The 21,139-nt window shown below is 47.0% G+C and overlaps 2 protein-coding genes across 2 annotated transcripts; one reads left to right on the plus strand and one right to left on the minus strand.

Annotated features, from left to right (window-relative positions):
- Positions 1-913: 913 nt before the first annotated feature.
- LOC122739477 (transcription initiation factor TFIID subunit 4-like) lies at positions 914-5,525 on the minus strand. The gene is made up of 2 exons (XM_043981209.1): positions 4,433-5,525; positions 914-957 (listed from the first exon to the last, which is right to left on the minus strand). The coding sequence occupies exons 1-2, from the start codon at positions 5,523-5,525 to the stop codon at positions 914-916; spliced, it is 1,137 nt and encodes a 378-aa protein (XP_043837144.1).
- On the plus strand, positions 4,798-20,911 carry ZNF821 (zinc finger protein 821). The gene is given in 18 exon segments (XM_043987279.1): positions 4,798-5,048; positions 5,907-5,967; positions 8,860-8,976; positions 15,115-15,240; positions 17,765-17,920; positions 18,490-18,530; positions 18,532-18,588; positions 19,612-19,778; positions 20,040-20,106; positions 20,108-20,221; positions 20,223-20,253; positions 20,256-20,292; positions 20,294-20,331; positions 20,334-20,470; positions 20,472-20,501; positions 20,503-20,529; positions 20,531-20,599; positions 20,601-20,911. Coding segments are annotated over 16 exon segments (1,239 nt in total). The 5' UTR covers positions 4,798-5,048; positions 5,907-5,967; positions 8,860-8,936; the 3' UTR covers positions 20,703-20,911.
- The last annotated feature ends 228 nt before the right edge of the window (positions 20,912-21,139 follow it).

The following is a 21,139-nucleotide window of genomic DNA, read 5'->3' on the forward strand; positions in this document are numbered from 1 at the left end:
AACCTAGTTCACCCCCTCCTAATGGAACTTCCCTTAATGGGAACAATCTTGTTTACTGACACTGGGTTTCTCTATTTTTGATACCAGAGGGAGATTCTGGATATCCTTATGAAGTGGGCAGAGCTCTCTCTCTGGAGAGTTCCATGTGATTTAGGAAAGGCTCCAGAGGATGAGGGGGCCATAGAACTCAAGGCCCCCTCCCCCTCTTGTATTCCAGATGCTCCTACAACTGGGGGTGGGGAAGCATGGGGGGAGGGGGCAAGTACTCTAATGGATCCCACTTTGAGCTATTCTCCGTGTCCTTAGTTTCTTTATTCCATAGGGGAAACAGGCTAGTGTCAGACAGCCATAATTTAGCATATTCCCCTTCTTCCTGATTTTGGCGGTTTTTACTATTCACATATATATTTAAGCCTTGACATACCTGATTTTCACTAGACCCAAATTTAGGCCAAAGGACTGAACCTCCCTTGAGGGGAACCCCAGCCCATATTAGGCAACAATGTTTTGTCATTCTCTTTTTGCATTTTCCTCTATACCTCTCAAGTTTATCTCAGCTTTCTAATTTATCTCCCAAAGGGCTGTCTTTGGGAATTTCAGGAGATATACTTTCTTCTTTTTCTGTATCACTAGAGGTGGCATTCTCCATTTTACTTAGTTTCTTCAACACAGTGTCTAATGAACCCTTTGAATTCTTGGGAACCACCCTCCCTGGCACACCGCTTGGCACGCCCAATGCCTTTTTCCCAGGGCAACCATCCAAAGAGTGCTCCACAGCCCTTTCCTCCCCTTTGGGACCTAAGGTTCTCCCCTGTTCTAATAAATTCTTACCCCCTTGGTGAGCATGCTCCACCCTGCATTTGAACCGTCTCTGCTGAGTTCTTTGGGCTCAGGAGTTGGAGTGGGGGCCCCTTCAGGCTCTGACAATCATTTGACCATTGATCTTGTCGAAGAGTACTGGAACACAGAGGGTCCCCCGCAGCTCCTTAAATCTCCATGGGACCTTCAATTTGTGAGGGAAAAACAATCCTCAATAATTCTGGGGAACTCAGCAGCGATGTGACAGTGGATCTTTTATTTCCTTCTCATGAGAAGGAGGTACCCTGGTGTGCAGCTAGTGGGTGCAAAGAAAGGGAGCTCACAGGCCCTGTTTTAAACCCTAGTCCCTAACGCAAATGGACCCTCCCCCTTTTCATCATTGGTTTGATTACTCAAGGGTTACAATCTACATGCAAAAACTAGCTAATCAGAACACAGTATTCCCATCCCTCTTCCTTGTATGGACACAACTCAGGAGTGGGCCTTATTCTTCCTTACATGGACACAACTCAGAGGCAGACTTTATTGAGACCAGGGCTCCTTGAACCATGTGATTTTGTTAGCCTGAGGGGGAGGAGGGGATCTGAGACCTTTGTCCTAAAAACAGGTTAGGAGGAGTATGATTGACTGTTATATCCTTATTGAGAGGAGACAACTACCCATTTTCTCACACCATATTCCGTGCCTAAGCTCCTATACCCTTCTTATTAACAAACTTCCTTTCTCACACACACTCTTTTTAATCTGCCTATAAAAATCTCACTTGAGGTTACATGTCATCCTATGCTATAAATTACCCCCACCCACCTATCCTATAGTTAACCAAGTAATACAATAATTTGTTCTCTGTCCTCAAATCCCTTGCTCCAGTTAATCAACAAATATTTATTAAGTACCTACCATAGTAGTCAGGCATTGCCTTAGATGCTGAGGATTCAAACAGAAAGAATAAAATAATTCTGTATAAAAATATACATGCACATAAAAACATACAAACTAAAGTCAATAAATATATGCATATCAATATATACACACATAATGTAATCAAATTCAAAGTATTTAGGAGGGATGACGATAGCCTCAACACAGGATGCCCCACCACCATTCCTCTTCTCTGCCCCTATTCCAGAGCTCCTGAACACTGAAGAAGGAAATTACAGGAACTTCCAGTCTCAGACCACTATTTCTTAATGTTCCCTTAGCTGGGCCCTCTCTCCTGCACAGATCTTTGCTGATTAACTCTCCACAAGGTTTCCTTCCCTCAGCATATGTTCCAAACCTCTTCTCTCCTCAAAATCCCTAACACCTCACTCCTCTCAGTCGACAAACTGACCTCCTCTTTTACTGAGAAACTTAAAGCCATCTGTCGTGAGGTTCATCATCTCCTCTATTCTCAACCTCAAAACCCCTCTGCATCTTCATTCTCCTTTGATCCTGGTAGAATAAGATAATAAAAGTGATTATGGCTGACATTAATGTGGCACTTAAAGGTTTACAAAGCACTTTTTTCTCCTCATTTGAGTTTCATGACAACTCTGTGAAGTAGGTGATGTTATACCCACTTTACAGATGAGGAAACTGAGGCTTGTGCCCTCTTTTTTTTTTTGGCGGGGCAGTGAGGGTTAAGTGACTTGCCCAGGGTCACATAGCTAGTAAGTGTCAAGTGTCTGAGGCTGGATTTGAACTCAGGTCCTCCTGAATCCAGGGCTGGTACTTTAGCCACTGTGCCACCTAGCTGTTCCTCCCTCTTTTGTATTAATTTTCAAAAGTAGAGAGGAGTTTAAGGAACAGGAGCGGTCTTTAAATTTTTGAAGGACTGTTACAACCTTGAGGCACTACACTTCGGTGACATTGGAAGATGACTCAGTTGCATTATGACCGTTTTAGAGAGGAGAAATTAGAATTAACAAAAGTAGAAGCACAGAAAATAGCTGGGGGCTGCTTCTTACTTTTTGCCTTTTGGCATCTTCTGGAAATGTTGATTTCTTCAATGTGTGATAAAAGCCCATTTGTATTCCTCAGTCTAAGATGTCAGGAAGAACAGATAGGAGAGGTGATTGGACTCAAGGTGCAGAATAAAATAGACACATTCCAAACATGGCCCATGTGGGAATTTGCTTTGCTTCATTGCATATTTATAACCACGGGTTTTTTTCCTTTCCTTTTTCCTTTTTCTTTTTTTCAATTGGTGGGGGAGGGAAGGACTGGAGAAAAGGGAGGGCATCTCTAGGGTTGACAAAAAGAAAAAAAGAAGAAAAAAGGGTCAATAAAGCATTTTTAAAGTGCACTGAAGAGAACAGAAGGGAGGCCAGAAGGAAACAGAAACAGGACAGTTTTGAAAGTTAGGTGTTAAATTATTATTATTATTATTATTATTGTTATTATTATTATTATTATTTGTGAGGCAATTGGGGTTAAGTGACTTGCCCAGGGTCACACAGCTAGTAAGTGTTAAATGTCTGAGGCTGAATTTGAACTCAGGTCCTCCTGAATCCAGGGCCAGTGCTCTATCCACTGCGCCACCTAGCTGCCCCCTGAATTTATTATTACAGAAACAAACAAACAAACAAACAAAACCAAGTACATAACAGATACTCCCAGTTCCAGGTACAATCTTTTTTTATCTATTTTATAGATAGAAATGGTCATTTTATTTGGTCTTTGTTAAGTTCAGAACAATACATACATACATATACACACACATATGTAAGTTTTGTGGGTCTTTTTATTTATTTAATTTATTTAAGAAGAAAAAGGACTACTGTGAGGTGTAAAAGTCAATGTTTATTCTTATTTGAATTCTTCCCCAGAAACAGTCTTACACTTGACTGGAAGGCTTGAACAAGTATTTAATGTTTAGGCTTCAAGGAAGTTATTTTTAGAGGGAACACAAACCAAAAACATTTTATTGGCTAGAACTATTTTGGACTGGAACAGAACAGCCAAACCAAAGAATAAAAGATAATTTTAAAAAGCCATTTCACACACCAAATTTTCTAAGAAATAAGACCTCCAAGACTCTGGAAAAGATAAAGCACAAGATTAGAAATTCCCTCTTCATGAGTGGAGATTTAGGGTAAATCCATCCCAAACGGTGGTTTATACCAGCTTGGGGACCTGGATCATGTTATAAAAGAGGAGTTTGTGGCCTATTTGACCCAAGTGCCACTAGTGGGGTGAAGCTAAGCAAGACTGAAAGGGGTTGGGAATAGAGGGAGGGGGAAAGGGGGGAAACGTAGGAGGAGGGGGAGGGAAGAGAAGGAAAGAGAGAAACTGAGGCAGAGACAGAGAGAGTCAGAGAAAGAAGGGGAGAGGAGAGAGAGGAAGAGAGAGGAGAGAGGGGGAGTGTGAGGGAGAGAGAGAAAAAGAAAGGAGGAGAGGGGGAGAGACAGAGACAGTGAGAGTGTCAAACAGACACAAAGACAGCCAGACAGCCCGAAGGGGAGGAGGGGAGGAGGGGAGGAGGGGGAGGGGAGGAGGGGAGGAGGCACAGGGTGGTAGGAGGCACAAGCGGGGAGCTCCCGCCCCCTCCTTCGGGGCCACTTCCTCGAACCTCCCGGCTGGGGGGGGGGGGGGGGGGGGCGGGGCGCGGGGGCGGAGAGGTCAAAGTTACTGGCGACCCAGGCCCCCCCTCGCCCCGTGTGCGCTCTGGCAGGAAGGCCGGAAGGAGTCGGGCACTTCGGGGTTTGGGGGGGCGGGCTGAGGCGGGGGGGGCAGGAATGTGGGGTCTGCGGTTGAACTTGACAGTAGAGGAGAAGGGAGGCCCGGACCCCGAGGGCGGACTGGAAAGGGTTGGGGGGGGGGCTCCGGAGGGAGGCCCCGCCCCGGCCCCGCCCGCGGGGAGGTGGGGGAGGAGGAGGAGGAAAGGAGGAGGAGGAGCCGGCGGCGGCTGCGAGCGGGGATGAGGGAGGCGGGGGCGCGGCTCCGGCTCGTGCACGCGGCTCCCCCCCCGCCCCGCTAGCGGGTGCACGAGCGGCGCGCTCCCGCCGCTCGCGTCGCCATCTTTTCCCCCCTCCGTCTGTCTGTCTGCCGCTGGCTTTGTCCGTCTGCAGCGCCGTCCGCAGAATCCCCGCGCACGGCCCGGCCAGAGCCCGCCCGGCCCCGGCCCGGAAAGGCCCCGGCCCTGGCGTGGCCCGAGCCGCGAACCCGGGGTCCATTGTCCGGCGGTCCGTCTGTCTGGCCGGCCGGAGGCGGGGCCCAGCGTGGGGGTCTGGAGCGCCCGGTACCGGGTAAAGAGCCCCCCCTCCCCGCCCCCTGGCCCAGACTCGGGACACTCCGGCGTGGGGCGGGAGGGGGAGCCGCCCCCGTCCCCCTCCCGGGGCCATCCGGGCTTGGGTCTGTCTGTCCTTTTGTCTGTCTGTGTCTGTGGTGGGGGAGGGGAAGGCACCCTCCGGCGGCCGGGGAGGGGGGCAGGGGGAAGAGGTGGTCATTGAAGCCCCCACCCCCACCCCCTGCCCCTTTTTGTTGGTCTGTCTGCCTGCTCCTGAGATGGGGACAGAAGGGCGTCCCTCCTGCACTCCCTTCGCCTCCCCAATCTGTTCCTCTTTTTGTTGGGTTCTGAGCTTGGGGGGTTGGGGACTTGGGAGGGGTCTATCTCCACGGCCTTGGCCCCTATCGCCAGGGGAGCCTGATGTGTGGGTGCCCGCCGTCTCCTCCTCCCCGCCCCCTTCCCTCTCCCCGTCTGCCCGTCCATCTGTCTCTGGCATGAGAAGGGGTTAGTTCTCTTGAAGCCTTCCTCCCCGCCTCTCGGGGCTGGTGGGTGGGTGGGTGACAAAGGGGTGGCTGTTACTCTCCGAGCTGCGGGAGGAGTCACCCAGGCCTCCTGCACTTGGGGGGCAACCCTGGGATTTGGGTCTCCCAAGAAAACTTTTTCATTTGGGGTTTCTGAGAGTACTTTGTTCTCCGAAGGTGGGGGGAAAGGGGGGGTATTTTAATAATGATTCCTTGGGACGATTTACCTTTCCTTCAGTTTCAGTTCAGTAGTGAAGAGAGAAATTTCAGCTGATACTACATTATCCAGTCCAAACAGGTGGGAATAGGGTGAATAGTGAGGTGTCTGTAACTAGCTCGTCTCTCCAATTTCGCAGATACAATCAGCTGGATTCGGTCGAGTTTACCTGCTCCATGGGAACAGCCTAAGAACTGGAGGTGAGAAGTGGACGGTCTGTAGCTGCTTGAATTTCACATGATTTTGCTTCTTGAGACTTTGCATGTGCTCGGGAAACTGTAAGCCGGCACCTGCAGAATAGCAGCCTTGTTGTTCACCATCATGTTGAGAGTCAGTGGGGAGACTTTGGGCCCTTTTTAATGAGGATTATTAACCCAGCTGCCAGCCACAGTGAAATGGGGACTGAACTCCCTTTTGGAATCTGCCTCTGACATCTGAATCTCTCCAAGTGCTTTCTCTTAACCTTTTCTTTGTTCCAAAAAGTCAGTGAGCCACAGAATTTACTTTTTTTTAGTATGGTTTCACATCTAGGTGGGGGGACTGAAGCTAAGTTGAAAGCAAGGATCTTTGCATTCCTTTCTGCACAGAGGATTGATCTGTGTCCATCTAAATTATTATTATGTGGATTTTAGGGATCTGTGTGTAGTTCATTTCCTTTAAGGAATGGGAAAAAAAGAAGGGGGTGTTACTCATCCTTCCTGGAACCCTACAGGTTGTTGTGCCCACGTGATTTGGCCACTAGGGGGAATTATGAGATGCTAGGGACATGGCAGCCTAAAAAACATGCAGGGGATGCGCATCTCTCTCTCCCTTCTTTTTATCTAGCCTTATCATTAGATGCTTGCCAGACAAAGATGAGCTAGAAAGAAGCCATTCAACCAGGACAGGCCTTTCTTGAAAGAAAATTTTATGAAAATGTCCTGATTGCTATTTTTGATTGATTAAAAACACTTTAGAGATAATGAAATTCAACTTTTCATTCATTTTACAATAGAGGGATATATAGCTCAGTTTATTACCCCTGAGGTCTGAGTAAAAGTGAGGAGAGTTTTAAATGCCTGCATTGGGAAACTCCAGGTGAAGTCCCATTGCATAATAATATTTAGAGGCTAACTTAACTGGACTCAGAGGAATAGGAAGAAAAAAAAAATCTAAAGTTAGTGCTACAGAAGATCCCTCCCTGTGGTAGTAGCACTTTATCATTTTTACTATTGGAGGGATGGGTTTTATTTTTTAACTGATGCTTTAGAAAGATTCTCTTTGCTTAGGTATAAGGCAGATGCCTGGTAAAAGCCCTTCCCCTTGTCAGTTCTCTTGGAGGCCTGTCTTAGCTTTCTGGACTTGCTTTCTTCTTTCTCTTTTGGGAGGCAGGATCAGATTTTGGGTCTACTATAACAAATAGTAAATGCCTCACTGTTTGGAAATGTAATTAAACCACTACTGGTTACATATTTAACTTAGAGTAAGCTGTATTAGTATATCAAAGGGATAGCTTTGTAGAGGGGAAAGACTAGAAAGCTTAGAGGGCAATCAAATACATGCTTTGCTGTCTTAGGTAGGATTGAGGCTCATGATCTGTCTTGCGATCTTCCTCCCAGAGTAAGAGATTCTGAAGACCTGTCATGCTTGGACTTCTTTTTTCCATTACATGTAAAGATAGTTCTCAACTTTTGTTTATACAAGCTTTACAATTTCAGATTTTTCTCCCTCCCTCCCCCCTCCCCTAGACAGCAGGTAATCTGACAAAGGTTATATCTATATATCTATATACATATACATATATAGATATATATATCTATACACACATATACATACACACATAATAACATTAATCCTATTTCTGCATTAGTCCTGTTATAAGAGAAAAAAATCAGAGCAATGATGAAAAACCTCAAAATAGAAAAAAAACAACAGCACCATAAACAAAAGAAATAGTATGGTTCAATCAGCATCTCTACTCCACAGTTCTTTTTTTTTTCTTGGATTTGGAGATCCTCTTCTATCATGAGTTCCCTGGAACTCTTCTGTACCATTGCATTGGTGAGAAGAATGTAGTCCATCACAGTAGATCAACACTCAATGCTGATGATACTGTGTACAATGTTCTTCTGGTTCTACTCATCTCACTCATCATCAGCTCACGTAAGACCCTCCAGGTTTCTCTGAACTCCTCCTGCTCATCGTTTCTTACAGCACAATAGTATTCCATTGTATTCATATACCACAACTTGGCTTGGACTTCTTTTTCCTCGTATAGCAAGGAAGGGGATGAGGGAAAAGGAGTTCTGCAGCCTTTCCTGGATAGGGAAGGCTTCTCCTCTTTTTAAATTTCCTTCTTTGCCAAATAAATCTTCCAAGTCTTGTGGCTGAAGTTGTTAGCTTTGGCTCCACCACTGGCTCCATGGACACAGGGCCATGTGGGGGATCTTTAGAGTGAGGGCCTTCCTTTCCTTTGGGGAATCAGCACAGTTGGTATCCATCTATTCCTTGTTACACCTGGATCCCTAGACAGAAGCAGTGTTTTCCCATACCATTTTCATTTACAGATCGCCAGGATTTGGGGGCCTTTGCTGTCCCACAGGGACTGATTCCTTTGTCCCCTCTGGGTGAGATAGCCACAATGGGAGCTTGACCAGCGCCTGGAAGCTCCAGTTTGTTGCAGGATGCAGTGCTTGACTTCCTGTGGCATGTGAAATGTGAGCTCTGATCCCTCTCTGGGCTTCCTGCTTACCTCCAATGCCATTCATGGGCCCCAAATCATCCTGGATCAGGCTGCCGGTGTATCTTTTCTCACTCTGTCCTCTGGCTGTACTTGAGCTCACTTTCCAGGATCCTGGTCACCCTCTAAATGGAGTCACAGAGGACCTTTGAGGAGGCTGCCTCTTCTGCTGAATTCTCTGAGGACCTTGGCACTAGGCTGAAGAGGGTGCTCGTTTCTATTTCTCTGTGGGTAATTTCATTTCTTGGTAGATAGGCTCCTTTACAGCCAGAGTATTTTATGCTATTTTCATGGGGCTGTTTTAAAGACTCTTACCTTTTAAATCTGTGTGATACCCAGAGGGAGGAATGCCTAACAGTTACCCTCTCTCTAGGTCAGCACCTTACAAGGAGGCAGGAACGTTTCCAGTGGTGAAGCTGGACAAGGCCAGAACTACGGGGCCAGGGAAACATGTCCCGTCGGAAACAGACCAATCCAAATAAAGTTCACTGTGAGTATGAGAAAAACGCAGGGATCTGGAATAGACGAGTTCTAAGGAGCCTATTCTAGAGCCTCTGAAAACTTGTGACCTGAAGGCCAAAAGCTAATGGGGAGGGGCAGCTAGGTGGTGCAGTGGATAGAACACTGGCCCTGGATTCAGGAGGACCTGAGTTCAAATCTGGCCTCAGACACTTGACACTTACTAGCCGTGTGACCCTGGGCAAGTCACTTAACCCTTATTGCCCCACAAATAAACCCAAAAAACTAATGGGGAAAGGGAACTGAGTTGTCAGTAGGCTAGTAGTTAGAATCAGATTTAATTTGTGGAGTAGGGTAAGGCAGTGCTTGAACTCAGGGGAATGCTGATAGTAGGGATGCAAGAAATTTCATCAACAGCAAATATTTTCTTTAGCACACACTATGTGCTCAGGGCTATACAGCCTGCATGTGTCAGAGGCCAGACCACTCAGACCTTCCTGACTTTTGGGCTGGCTCTCTTTTCCATCCAGGCCCACTACCTCCTCGCTGTTAAACCAAATGGAGCAAAGGAGGAGACATATAATAGTTCAGGCAAGAAAGGGCAACCAACCTTCCATTGCTACTGAACTTTTATATGTGGCAGAAAGTTTGGTGTCCAGGTCTTCCCAAAGAGTAAGAAGAGATTTTTAAAAGACACTTTTCTCAGTGACGAAAACAGGGCTCTTTGCATATAGGAAATGCTCTGTAAATGCTTATTGAATGAGGGGAAAGGTACCTATGCTGACTGGAGACCCTCAGCCAGAAAATAGTGGTATAATTTGGAAGCATGATGCTCTGAGAGTTAGGGTGACAAGCAGATCCTTGCTATAGGGGCAGAGGATCTGTGGCTGTGGTGGTTCAAGAAGAGACTTTGGATGGAAGTAGACCTGGAGAAAGGGGCTTGGGGCCTTCTCAGGAGGAGAGAACGCTGATGGAGTCAGGGTTGGGATAGCTTCTGGTGAAGGGATTGAGGTTGCAGGAGCGAAGCAACATTGAAAGATGGAGATGTGGCTGTGAAGGAGCTGGAGACTCGAGTTGCTTTGACTGGTGTGATCTAGCACAGGGCTGTGGGGCAGACCCTGGGCAAGGGAGGGGAGTTGCTGAAGGGTGCAGACACAGCCTAGGCAGGGCCAGGCCCCGGGGTAAAGTGCCTTCTCTGGGTAGATTGACAGGATTCAGTGTAGGTCAACCAGAGGAGTGTAGCCTTCATCTCTAGAACTCTCCTTGTAGAGAGACTGATCGGGCTGAACGAAAAGGAGTTGGTAAATACTATGTGAGCAGTGTAACACACTGCAGCCATTAGACTGGAGACTTAACCAGTTCCTTCTTGGATTAGTCAGCCAGACCTTAGAGCCTTGGTATTGGAGGCCAGAGACAGATGCACAGATGGGAAGTGGGTGAGGACAGCACAGTGCACATCTGCAGCTGCTTTGGTGCCTCTAGCTGAGCTGAGTGACTTTTCGTGAGAGAGGGGAATAATGAGCCTGGTGTGGGTGATAGCGCTCAGAGCCACCTACTCTGCAGAGACCTTCCACTCTTGGGCTGGGAGCTCCAAAGTGGAGCTGCCCCTGGACAAGAGGCACCCGGAGTGGTTCTGAAAGTCATGGAGATGGCCCACATGGGGAACAGGGAAACTGTCAAAGGGTGGGTGGTCAAAAAGCAAAAGACACTGGGGAGCCGTGCCCTGAGACGTCTCTTTAACATTAATGGGATGGAGCCAGCCTGGCCTCCAAAAGACATCCTTTTCACTGGCCCTGGCAATGATGCTGACAGACTAGGTGGTTCTGAGGTTTCTGGTGGGCCTGGCTGAAAGGGAGGGGCAGTGCCTGCAGTGGTCCAGTTGGCTGTACTGAATTTGATCCTTTATGTGTGCCTCATCCTCTGATAAAGTGGTCAGAGTAGACTCAAGATCCAGTAGTATAAAAGGCTGCAGAAGCTTTGCTCCAAGTCAGAGTTCAGCAGTGGAGGAAAGCAGCAATGATCATTGGATCCGCATTCCAGGGAAATAGAGCGTTGTGCTATGGCCCAAAGCCCCCAAGGAGCATCGGTGCCCTGCTCCTGCGGCCAGGCCGTGTTTGGTGGTGCCCCTTGTGATGGATGTGCCCGCTGCCTCTTTTCACCTCTTTCTTCCTTCTCCTCAAAACAGTCTCTCCAGAGGCACTCCTGTGCTGTGTATGGTCCACTTTGAAAAGAAACGAGCCATGGGACTTGTGGAGTGAAAAGTGGGAGGAAATCTTAGTGACTTGGTCAAAGCTAAAGGCCGAGATGTTGGGCAGCTCTCATTAGTCCTTGACAGCTGCTCCTAGGACTCCTCCAAATAGATCGTCTCCAGCCTGCCTTTCAATTAGTGTATTCAGATAGAGCAAACTGCTTTAAAAAATAAAAGAAAGAAAGAAACTTTCCTTTTAAAAAGGTCTTTATTTTCCTATTGCAAACTTGATCCATCAGCATTTATTAAACACCTACCGCGTGCCAGGCACTGTGCTATACCCACTGGGGAAACAAAAAAGAGGAGCAAGCCTTGAAGCACCAATCGTGGAGCCCTTTCATCTGAAGAGTATGCTCTGTTTTGCCTTCATTAGTTATTAGGATCCCTGTGAGGTAGGGGGCATTATTATCAACATTTTCCAACAGGAAATAGGTAGAGAGAGGTCAATCTCTGGGGTTACAGGATAGGTTGCCTAGACCGACACCTACTAGGGCATCAGCATCTCATGGCTCACTGCTTTTCTTAGAACGTGTTTTTGCTGTCTTACAAAAGCCTAAAACAGCATTTCTTTAGTTACAGTGACTAGCTTTGCAATACCTGGGTCACAGGAAAAAGAAATGGAATGTTAAAATCTTTGACCTTATATATATAATACCTTCCTATACTTTTCAGTTGTCCTTTCTCCTAACTTGCCAGCATGCCTTTGGTGTTCCTTGCCTCAGGTATCAGCCAGTCTGCCAAAGCTTTTGCCAGACCAGGACCACAGTATCTCCATTTCATAGGCAAGGACAGGTAGGGTTATGCTAGCTTGTTGTGGTATCCAAAAACCTTTTTCTCAGCTATTGATCAAAGAGCCATGTCTGAATAAGGTGGTCTTCTGTTACGTAAAGGAGAAAGAATCGATCTGTCCAGATTCAAAATGAGGGAACAATTATAGGCCATTCTATAATTATGACACACCCTTAACACACCTAGTACTTTCATATAGGATTTTGTGTTTTGCTAAATAGTGCTTTCTTTAAAGTTATTTATAGGGGCAGCTTGGTGGTACCATGGATAGAGCACCGGCCCTGATTCAGGAGGACCTGCATTCAAATCCGGCCTCAGACACTTGACACTCACTAGCTGTGTGACCCTGGGCAAGTCACTTAACCCTCATTGCCCCGAAAAAACCCACACATGCTATTCTAAAGTTATTCATAGGCATTACCTTCCTACTGCAGAATCTTTTCTACTGTACTTTTCCTGGAAGAGTAGATTGATGTATTTGCTTATTTGTTTTAAATGGTGAAAGCTCTAAAAAATGGAGTAGATCTGCCTGGACCCTTTCCCTAGTTCAGGAAAGCCAGAAGAGAAAGGACTGTAAGCTTTTCCTGACCAATGGATACAGAAGGTGGCAGAATTAATTGAAGTATAATAGCTGAGGATACCAGTAAGAGAGCCCTGGAGGAAGAGAAGTTGTCCACACTGAGAATGCCCTTGGGCTCCCCATCTAGTGTCTATTTGGACTATACAGTAACAATGGATGAAGACCTTTGAGCCCACTTGGTGGAGCTGTAAAGTTATATCTCTTATTAGGAAGCCCTGTACTTATCCACTGTTTGACAAGAGAACTATAAAATGTTCATATTTTCTTTGGATGGAATGAACGTAACAGCCGATAGTAGTGACACAGGTGCCATAATCTAATCACGCAATTCACAAGCTCCTTATTCCTTCACTTTAGGGAACAGCTGTTATTGGTCAGAATGCTGCAAAGCTTGTCCTTTGTTTTTCACTTAAGTCTTCTCTTTATTGCTCATGGGTCTAGTCGCCCAGAATCTGGTCTTTAGGGTCACACCAGTCGATTGCCATTTGTTTTTAAAAACTTGCACCCTGCCCCAAAGGATGCATAGTGCTTTCTTTTTGAAGCTGGGGGGCCTGTGGCACCATGGAAAGAGCATTATTCGGGGAATCAGATGAGCATTTTCATTTTGATTCCTCCACTTCCTCGCTTGGTGACCTTGAGCTAGTCCCTTTATTGTGCTGAGCCTTCACTTCCTCAGCTTTAAAGGGAGGAGGTTGGACCAGATGATCTCTGGGCTTTCACAGCCAATGTTTGAGTCAGGACCTCAGTCTCGTGTGTCCTTTTTGTGTTGGGGCCTCATGTGACAGTCTAGGGAAGCTAATGTTTCTATAAATAGAGATCTCTGGATGGACATTTTCTCTCTTAAAGAACATAAGCGCCTTGAGTGCTCGGCCTGTTTGATCTTTCTCTTTGTACTTAGAAGGCCTGACATCTCGTTGGTGTTCATTGCTGCGTGGTTGATTCTGTTGTACTGTGACCCTGAGACCCTGAACCCCATTCTTAGTGTGAAGCAGGGACAGTGATGAGTGATGGTGTCAGCTGATAGTGTCTACACAGAAAAAGAGACTCCCCACCTGCATTAAGGATTGCTCATCTGCCCACCCTCCTGCAGAATAACCACAGCAGTACTAATAATTACTGACATTTATATGTCACTTACTCTGTGCCAGGCACTGTGCTAAGCACTTTGCAATTATTATCTCATTTGATCCTCGCAACCGTCATAGGAGGTAGGTGATTTTATTATTATTCCCGTTTTACAGATAAGAAAGCTGAGGTAGGCAAAGGTTAGCGACTTGCCCAGGGTCACACAGTGACTCTGTGAGGCCCGATCTGAACTCAAATTTTCCTGACTCCAGCCAGGCTGCCCCCAATTGTAGTAATGACTCTAAGCCCTTGCCCATATGGTAGGCTAGGCCAGGAGGTGTTAGCATATCTCTTCTACCATCTTCCAGGTCATTCTGGTCAGAAAGGCTAGGTCATCCACATGCTGTCTCCTTCTCTATCCAGGTAACATGACTTGGAACCTGAAATCTGGCTTTTTCTTCTCCTTCCTCTGACAAAAGAGACCCCACCTATTGGGAGGTGTTTCACTGGGGCTTCTCATCTCCCCCTCTCACTGGCTAGGGAACGATGGCTTGTCGTTTCTATTCTCTCTGAGATCATGGAAACCTTAAGAAACCCAAACTCTTCCTTCTCCTCCCTGCTGGACCATGTGGGGATGAGAAGCAAATTCCCAGCCGACTGAGTAGAAGCCTGTCCCCAAGCATTTATTAAGCACTTACCATGTGCCAGATGCTGAGCTGAGCGTTAAAGAAGCAGAAGGATGAGCCAGGATTTGGCGAGATCAGTAAGAGAAAGAAGAGACCCCAGGAGACAGACAGTGTCCTGGTCAGCACCTTCGGGGCATGCATCTCAGGCATAAATAATATTTCAGTGTAAATAGGTTCAGGGAGTATCTGTTCTCCTTTTAGCCATTATGGAATCAGAAGTTACTTGACTTTTGGCTGTATTCAATGGGTATTAAGAAGAAACACCTGAGGAAGACAGCTTGGGAGGTGGAAGGTCACTAGCTTTGTTACCTGGGGGGACTGAGAAGCTTTGGTCTATGGGTCAGAGACTCTGTGCTCAGCCAGGAATTTCTATTGCAGCTTGCTTTCTGCCTGCACACTTGATACCATCAAGCATGTATGTTAGAAATCATTCTCCCTGCACTGAATGTCCTAGCTCTACCTTGATTACTTCCCATCCCCTTGCCTTAATTTCTCCAGTCATAACAGAAGGTTTGCAAATGAAATGGAAAGCAGTTGTTATTTTGCATTTGATTCCCTTTGAAATAACTCAAGGCTAGTAGGATATGAAGGAAGGGAGTATAGGATATTTTCTGTTTACGACTGCTCACAAGATTAGCTGTTCCCAGAAGCCTAGTGGAGGCAGTAACATAACTTGGAGATGAGTGACCCTTGCAGCCTATCTCCTCACATTTGAATGGTCAGATCTGACCTTTCTTCCAGCCTCCCTGCATATGTGCTGCCCTAGCTGGTAGCTTGACTATTTTTCCTTGTGACCACCAGGGGAACAGGTATTTGCTGGGCTGGAGGAGCAAGCCCGACAGGCGATGATGAAAACTGATTTTCCTGGAGATCTTGGCAATCAGCATCCAGCTATTCAACAACTGAGAGATCAGGCCTCCAGTAGCAGTGAGTTCTGCACCTTCTGGTAATGACTCAGGGCAATGGGGAGAGGAATATCAGAATGTGTGTGCTGTGGGGAGTATGCATGGGGTGAGGATGAAAGGAGACTTGGAATTAGGCTCACCAAAGGTGCTCTGGTGTAGAGGGAGGCGTGTGCTCACCTTCCATAACAGAAGCTTTGATCTGAAGTCATGTCTGACTCACTGGGTACTTGCCCCAGATAGGGCTAGACGTATAGATTTCTGGTATGTGTGATATGTGTGCATAGGAATAACTACCATCCAGACGGGCATGGAAACAAAGGGGAGAGGTTCCCTGTCTCTGGGGAGTCTCTTTGGATTTGTAATTAATAAAAGGCAAACGGAGCTTGGGAGATGCATTGTGGTGTGTGGGCTGGAGAACCAGCCTGGAGGCAGGAAGGCCCTGGCTCAGTTCTGTCCTGGCTTTGTGGCCCCGAAAAATCACTTAAGCTGCCAGGGCCCGAGGTATGTCTTGAAAACTGGTCATTAGCATAGTTTCCCCCAATGAAATCACAGATCTGGTCCTAAAGGGAGGGGAGTTCACACAGAATTTGGGGTGCGGAAAATGTGGTATGCATTTAAATGTCTAGTATGATATAGGCTTTATCCTTAGTGAGATCAAATTTGACATTTCCAGTCACAAAAGAATCCCTGTTAAAATAGTTTTTAACCTAACGTAATCTAGAGAAAGGAAGTTGAAAGGATTAATTATGAAGATACCTAACAATGCCCCCAAACACTGACAGAGAATACTGAGTGGAGAAGCCGGTGTCTAATAACAGACTGACTAAGCATGACAGTGTCTAGAAAAATCTAATAATTTTGTAATGAAAAAAAGATAGCTCTCTCTTCTACATAGTGAGCTGGGGTGGGGTATGTTTTCAAAAAGAGAACTCCATCCAGAAAAAAATATAGTTTCCTTTTTGGTAAGCTTTAAAAAAAAGATTAATACAATCAGTTGTATCAAACTTTGCATCTAAACTTAAAAATAACCTGCCACCTGGATAAAACACCAGCCCTGGATTCAGGAGGACTTGAGTTCAAATCTGGCCTCAGACACTTGACACATACTAGCTGTGTGACCCTGGGCAAGTCACTTAACCCTCATTGCCCCGCAAAAACAAAAACCAAAAAAACCCTGCCACCCTTCTCATTTCTCCTCCATCAAAAATGAGTTGGTTGTAAAACATGTGCTTATTTAAATAAGTGCCAGTCCTTTATTATCAAAGCGTATCTATGTATGCAAACACATACACATACATACGAATACACATATGTGTGTATGTGTGTGTGTATATCCCAAAGAAGGACTCAGTATGATAAAATTTTCTAACAATTAGTTGTCTAAAAATGGAATGTGCTGCTTCATGCAGGAACACTTCCAATTCCACAGGCCTTTCTCCAGCACCTGCATCGTTTGTGCAGAGCACTGGCTCCCAAATGTTGGGATGAGCCGAGCAGAAACTGGATGGCCGTCCTTCTATCAGGGATCTAATCTGCTCTCAGAGCTGTAATGGGTGACTTTTGCCAAGATACCAGCAATAGTTTGGATCTCTGATGAGCTAAAGAGGGTTCGAGTCTGTAGAAAGCAGGAGTGTCATACCAGTGGAAGTCATTCCCATTGCCTTCACCCAGAACCACGTGGTGCCTGTCTTCCTGAGCTGATGGTCAGGCCTGAGAATGGGCTTGGGAAGGGCCTGGGTTCTTAGTTTTGCTTTGGCTGCTCAGCTTCGTTGGGATGGAGATCAGGGACAGCTGCTTTGGTCTAATCTAATCCATCTTCTTTAAATAACTAAAAGCAGACCAAACCCAGCTTCAGTTATCAAGAATTCCACTTTGTCCTTCATTGAAACATGGCCTGTTCTTTCCAGTAAGCTCTTCAGGGATTCACCCACTTAAGAAATTAGGAAAATTAGGGGTGTAGACTTTAGCACAAAACTACTCCCCAGCGGTAGCCGTGCTGCCCATTACTGCAGAGCAGTGAGCAGCACCTTCCCTAAATTGACCTCGTTCTCATTGTCGGTGGTCACCCCGTCCTCTGGTAGAGGACAAGGTTAAGAGCCTGCTGGTGTCTCTGGGACTGCCACAGGGAGGGAGGGAGGAGCAATCAGGGTCCTGACCTCAGGCAGAGAGGGCTTTAGCGAGTGGAGGATAGAGTCTGTGAGGGGTGTTGGGGGTGAATGTGTATAGGCCCTGGAGGAGGTGCCGGGGGGAGGGAATGGTGTGTGACTTGTGTGGGGAGGTTTGCTTTGAGAGTGTGATAACGCATGGGGACCCACAGGGGAGACTGCTGCTTGTGGCAGGGCTCCGTGACCCTTCTCTGATCCCACCAGCTCCCTGTTCCTTTGTGTGCAGCTCTGGCCACAGGGTACTTCATACAATTTGTACTGTCATAGGCATTCACAGCTGTGTCGAACGCGCCTGCAGACACAGCCCTGAGTTTGTGTGGTAGCAAGCTCAGGGCTGAGGCTCTGTGGAGTTGGACTAAGTGGCTGGTTTGTGTCTTCCAGGCGACAGTGAGGGGGACGAAGAGGAGACCACACAAGACGAAGTCTCTTCCCACACATCCGAGGAGGATGGCGGGATGGTGAAAGTGAAAAAGGAGTTAGAGAACACAGAGCCAAGTGTTGGAGGGAATGAGGTGATAGGGGAGCACGAGGCAAGTGATGAGGCTCCCATAGAACCAGGCCCTCTGCCACTCCCACCCTTCACTGGGTTGGGTGCTCCCTTCTTCCACTCTTCCTTAGCCCCTACCAAAATAACAGAACCATCTCCCACCTGGACACTGCCTGCCATCGGCCTTCTGCTTCCTGGCCCTCCCCTCTTCAAACCTCGTTCATGCAGACAAAGGAAATACAGGCATTGGTTCCCCAAAAGCTCTCTTTTTACAGTTACCTCTGAAGAATTCTATCCAAAACATGCACAGAGGAGAGTTACATCTGGGTTGGGAAAGGAGACAAAATACTATTTATAGAATCATCCTCATTCCTCCTGTCAGGAGATGGAAGGAGAATGGAAAGGGGGGACAAATCTATCTTCTTAATGGTTTCTGCAGAGAAGAGAAGTTTGATATGTAGAGTCAACTTATTTGGTCTTTACATCTGTGCCCTTTGAAGGGGGTGGGAAAAGAAGAAATTAGTAATAGACACTCTAAGTTCAGGAACAGCTGAATTGAGCATCCGTTACTTTGCCTTTTATATTTTTAATTAACTTTTGCTTGTTTATAGGTCACTGAACCATTTGAATTCTGACCCCATGCTTGGCCTTTGTCAGTGTCCCCCTTTGTCAGTTGGACTGTGGGAGCCGAGAACAACTTATTGCTCATGTATACCAGGTATAGAGTCTGAGAAGCACACACTTTTTTGAACCCTGAATAATGAATGACTTAATTTCTTTCTAGCCCTAGATGTCATCTTAACCTTTGTCCTTGACTTTGGGTACATTGCCTTGCTTGGGACTCAGTACCCTCTTCAGTAAATGAAGTTAATTTCTCTCCCTGTTCAACCGCATAGGACTTTTGGAGAGAAAGAATGGTATATATTGTATAACATATTTGAGCCCCCAGGTGGAGACACTGGGGGAAATATCATTATTTCTTTCAAAATTATTTAATGAATGTTTCATACATGGAATAAAAACCAGTATCTGTTAATGCAGAATAAAGCTTCACTTTAAAAGGAAAAAGTAAATTATAAATGTTTCTGAAAATTTTGGGGGTGGGAGTGGAATCACCTATTCTTATCTAAGCCCAAAGTACACAGACCTTATAATAGTTTCTGACAAGATAAGCCTCCTATCCAATAGCCTCAACTCTCCCATGAAGGTTGTCTTCATTGCAGAATGGATAGTCTTGAGAATAAATGTCTAAGTACTCTTTTCAGAAGCAAAGACTCCTGTTAACACACATCCTCTTCTCTGTACCTCTCTCCTTGTTCCTCCTTCTTAGATGCTTATTTCCTCATTACTTTTAGCTTTCACTTGAAAAGCCCTCCCACTGTGCTGTCCAGAAGAGAGATCCTGAAAAGTATTCTGGTTCAAAGACTCCCTGCTTGTACTCATCATCCCATAAACTTACTCATCCCGCCTCCCAATTTCTCAGGAGTCAGAACCTAGATCAGCAAGACAGGCAGGCCAAAAGCTCCAAGCTGAGATTCCTCCAAAGAACTCCCAAAGCACACGTACTTATTTCTACAGGTACTGTGCAGAGAATAGCTTGGTCTCCTGTCCCAGCAATAAGGGGAAGAAGCCAAGAAGTTATTCCTCTGCCCAGCAGCCTACGTTTACAAGGTGATGATGACAGCTTGGAGATGGTGTGTGTGAGGGAGTCATTGGTTGAAGCCAGGTTTCTCTTTTGCAGCACACTGCAGCAGTGGTGAGCGCCAAGAGTTACGTGTGCCCCGTGTGTGGCCGGGCCCTCAGCTCCCCAGGGTCTCTAGGCCGTCACCTCCTCATCCACTCTGAGGACCAGCGGTCCAACTGTGCGGTCTGCGGAGCTCGTTTCACCAGCCACGCCACCTTCAACAGGTCAGCTCTGTGTGCACCCTTCTCATGGGGGGAGCACTTTGGAGCAAGTGGCGGCTTCTTACAGAATGGAGACACCCATTGCAGATATCTCACTGACCCGTGTACCTTGGGCAACACAACTGGGATTAGCACATAAGAACTTCACTCTGCACTTGAGGAGAAATGCTATTTTCCTAGAAGTCACCCCAGGGGAACCAGATTTTTTTACAATTTGAGCCATGTTGAGAGGTCACAACTATCTCATCCTTTTGCTTTTTTCAGTGAAAAGCTTCCAGAAGTACTGAATATGGAATCTGTACCCCCCAACTACAATGAAGGCCCCTCCAATGTCAGAGGGAAAGGACATTGCCTTCAGTCCCCCTGTGTACCCTGCTGGTGTTATCCTTCTGGTGTGCAACAACTGTGCTGCCTACCGCAAGCTGCTAGAAGCCCAGGCTCCTGGAGGTCCGCAAGTGGGCGCTGCGGAGGCAGAACGAGCTCTGGAGGTTCGGCTGCAGAGGCTGAACGTGAGCGCACAGCAAGAAGAGCAGGCGAGACAACGAGACCCCAGAAGAGCGGAGGTGAGGCGCATGCGGGACCGTGAGGCCAAGCGCCTGCAGCGCCTGCAGGAGACTGCCGAGCAGCGGCACTGCCGCCTGCAGCGGGTACCGAGAGGCCATGAGACTTAACGCGCCAATGAGACTCCGGAGAAGGCGGCAGGCCCGGCTTATCCGGGAGCGCGAAAGCCAAGCGGCTAAAGCGACGGCTAGAAAAAAATGGACATGATGTTACGAGCTCAGTTTGTTCAGGACCCCTCTGCCGTGGCAGCCTTGGCAGCTGAGTATGAGTTTCTTTCACGCTGCCGGTGGGGCATGTGTAGAGCTGGAGAGTCAGCTTCTGGGCAAGGTGGCCTTCGAGGAGCAGAACAGCAGTTCTCTGCACTGACCAGACAGATCCACGCTGGCAAACACAATATGGACCAGTCCTCTGCCTGCCTACAAGCCTCCATCCCCACTGCTAGGGAGATTCCTGGGTTTGGACCCAGCTTAGCTCATGCCGTCCCACGTGCACCAAAGCGTCCCTTGCATGCTCGAGGAGAATGGGACAGAGGTGCTGGCTTAGGCGGCCTAGAGGGAGCAGGCGACTCCAGACAACTTGATCCATAGCCACGGTTGCAGGACACGATTCGTGCTCTGCTAAGCTAGGTGAATCCCCACTCGATGAGGGCAAACTAAATTAATTTTATCTTTACAAAGTCCCTTCCTGCTTTTATGTCAGCTCAACTCTAGGCTGTCGATGAAGGTTGAGCATACCTTGGAATGTGCTAAAAGTCACAGGAGCAGAGGCCTGTCTCCTTGGACCTCCCTTCTCCCCAGAGGGGT

This window comes from Dromiciops gliroides, chromosome 2 (genome assembly GCF_019393635.1).
Source record: "Dromiciops gliroides isolate mDroGli1 chromosome 2, mDroGli1.pri, whole genome shotgun sequence".
Classification (NCBI taxonomy): Eukaryota; Metazoa; Chordata; class Mammalia; order Microbiotheria; family Microbiotheriidae; genus Dromiciops; species Dromiciops gliroides.

Bases quoted from the DNA above. Each gene is read 5' to 3' on its own strand.
- LOC122739477 (XM_043981209.1), bottom strand. From the start codon at position 5,525: ATGCCAGAGACAGATGGACGGGCAGACGGGGAGAGGGAAGGGGGCGGG. The intron at 958-4,432 runs GTAACTTTGACC...TCTGTGTTCCAG, and splicing joins AGGGGGGGCCTGGGTCGCCA to TACTCTTCGACAAGATCAAT.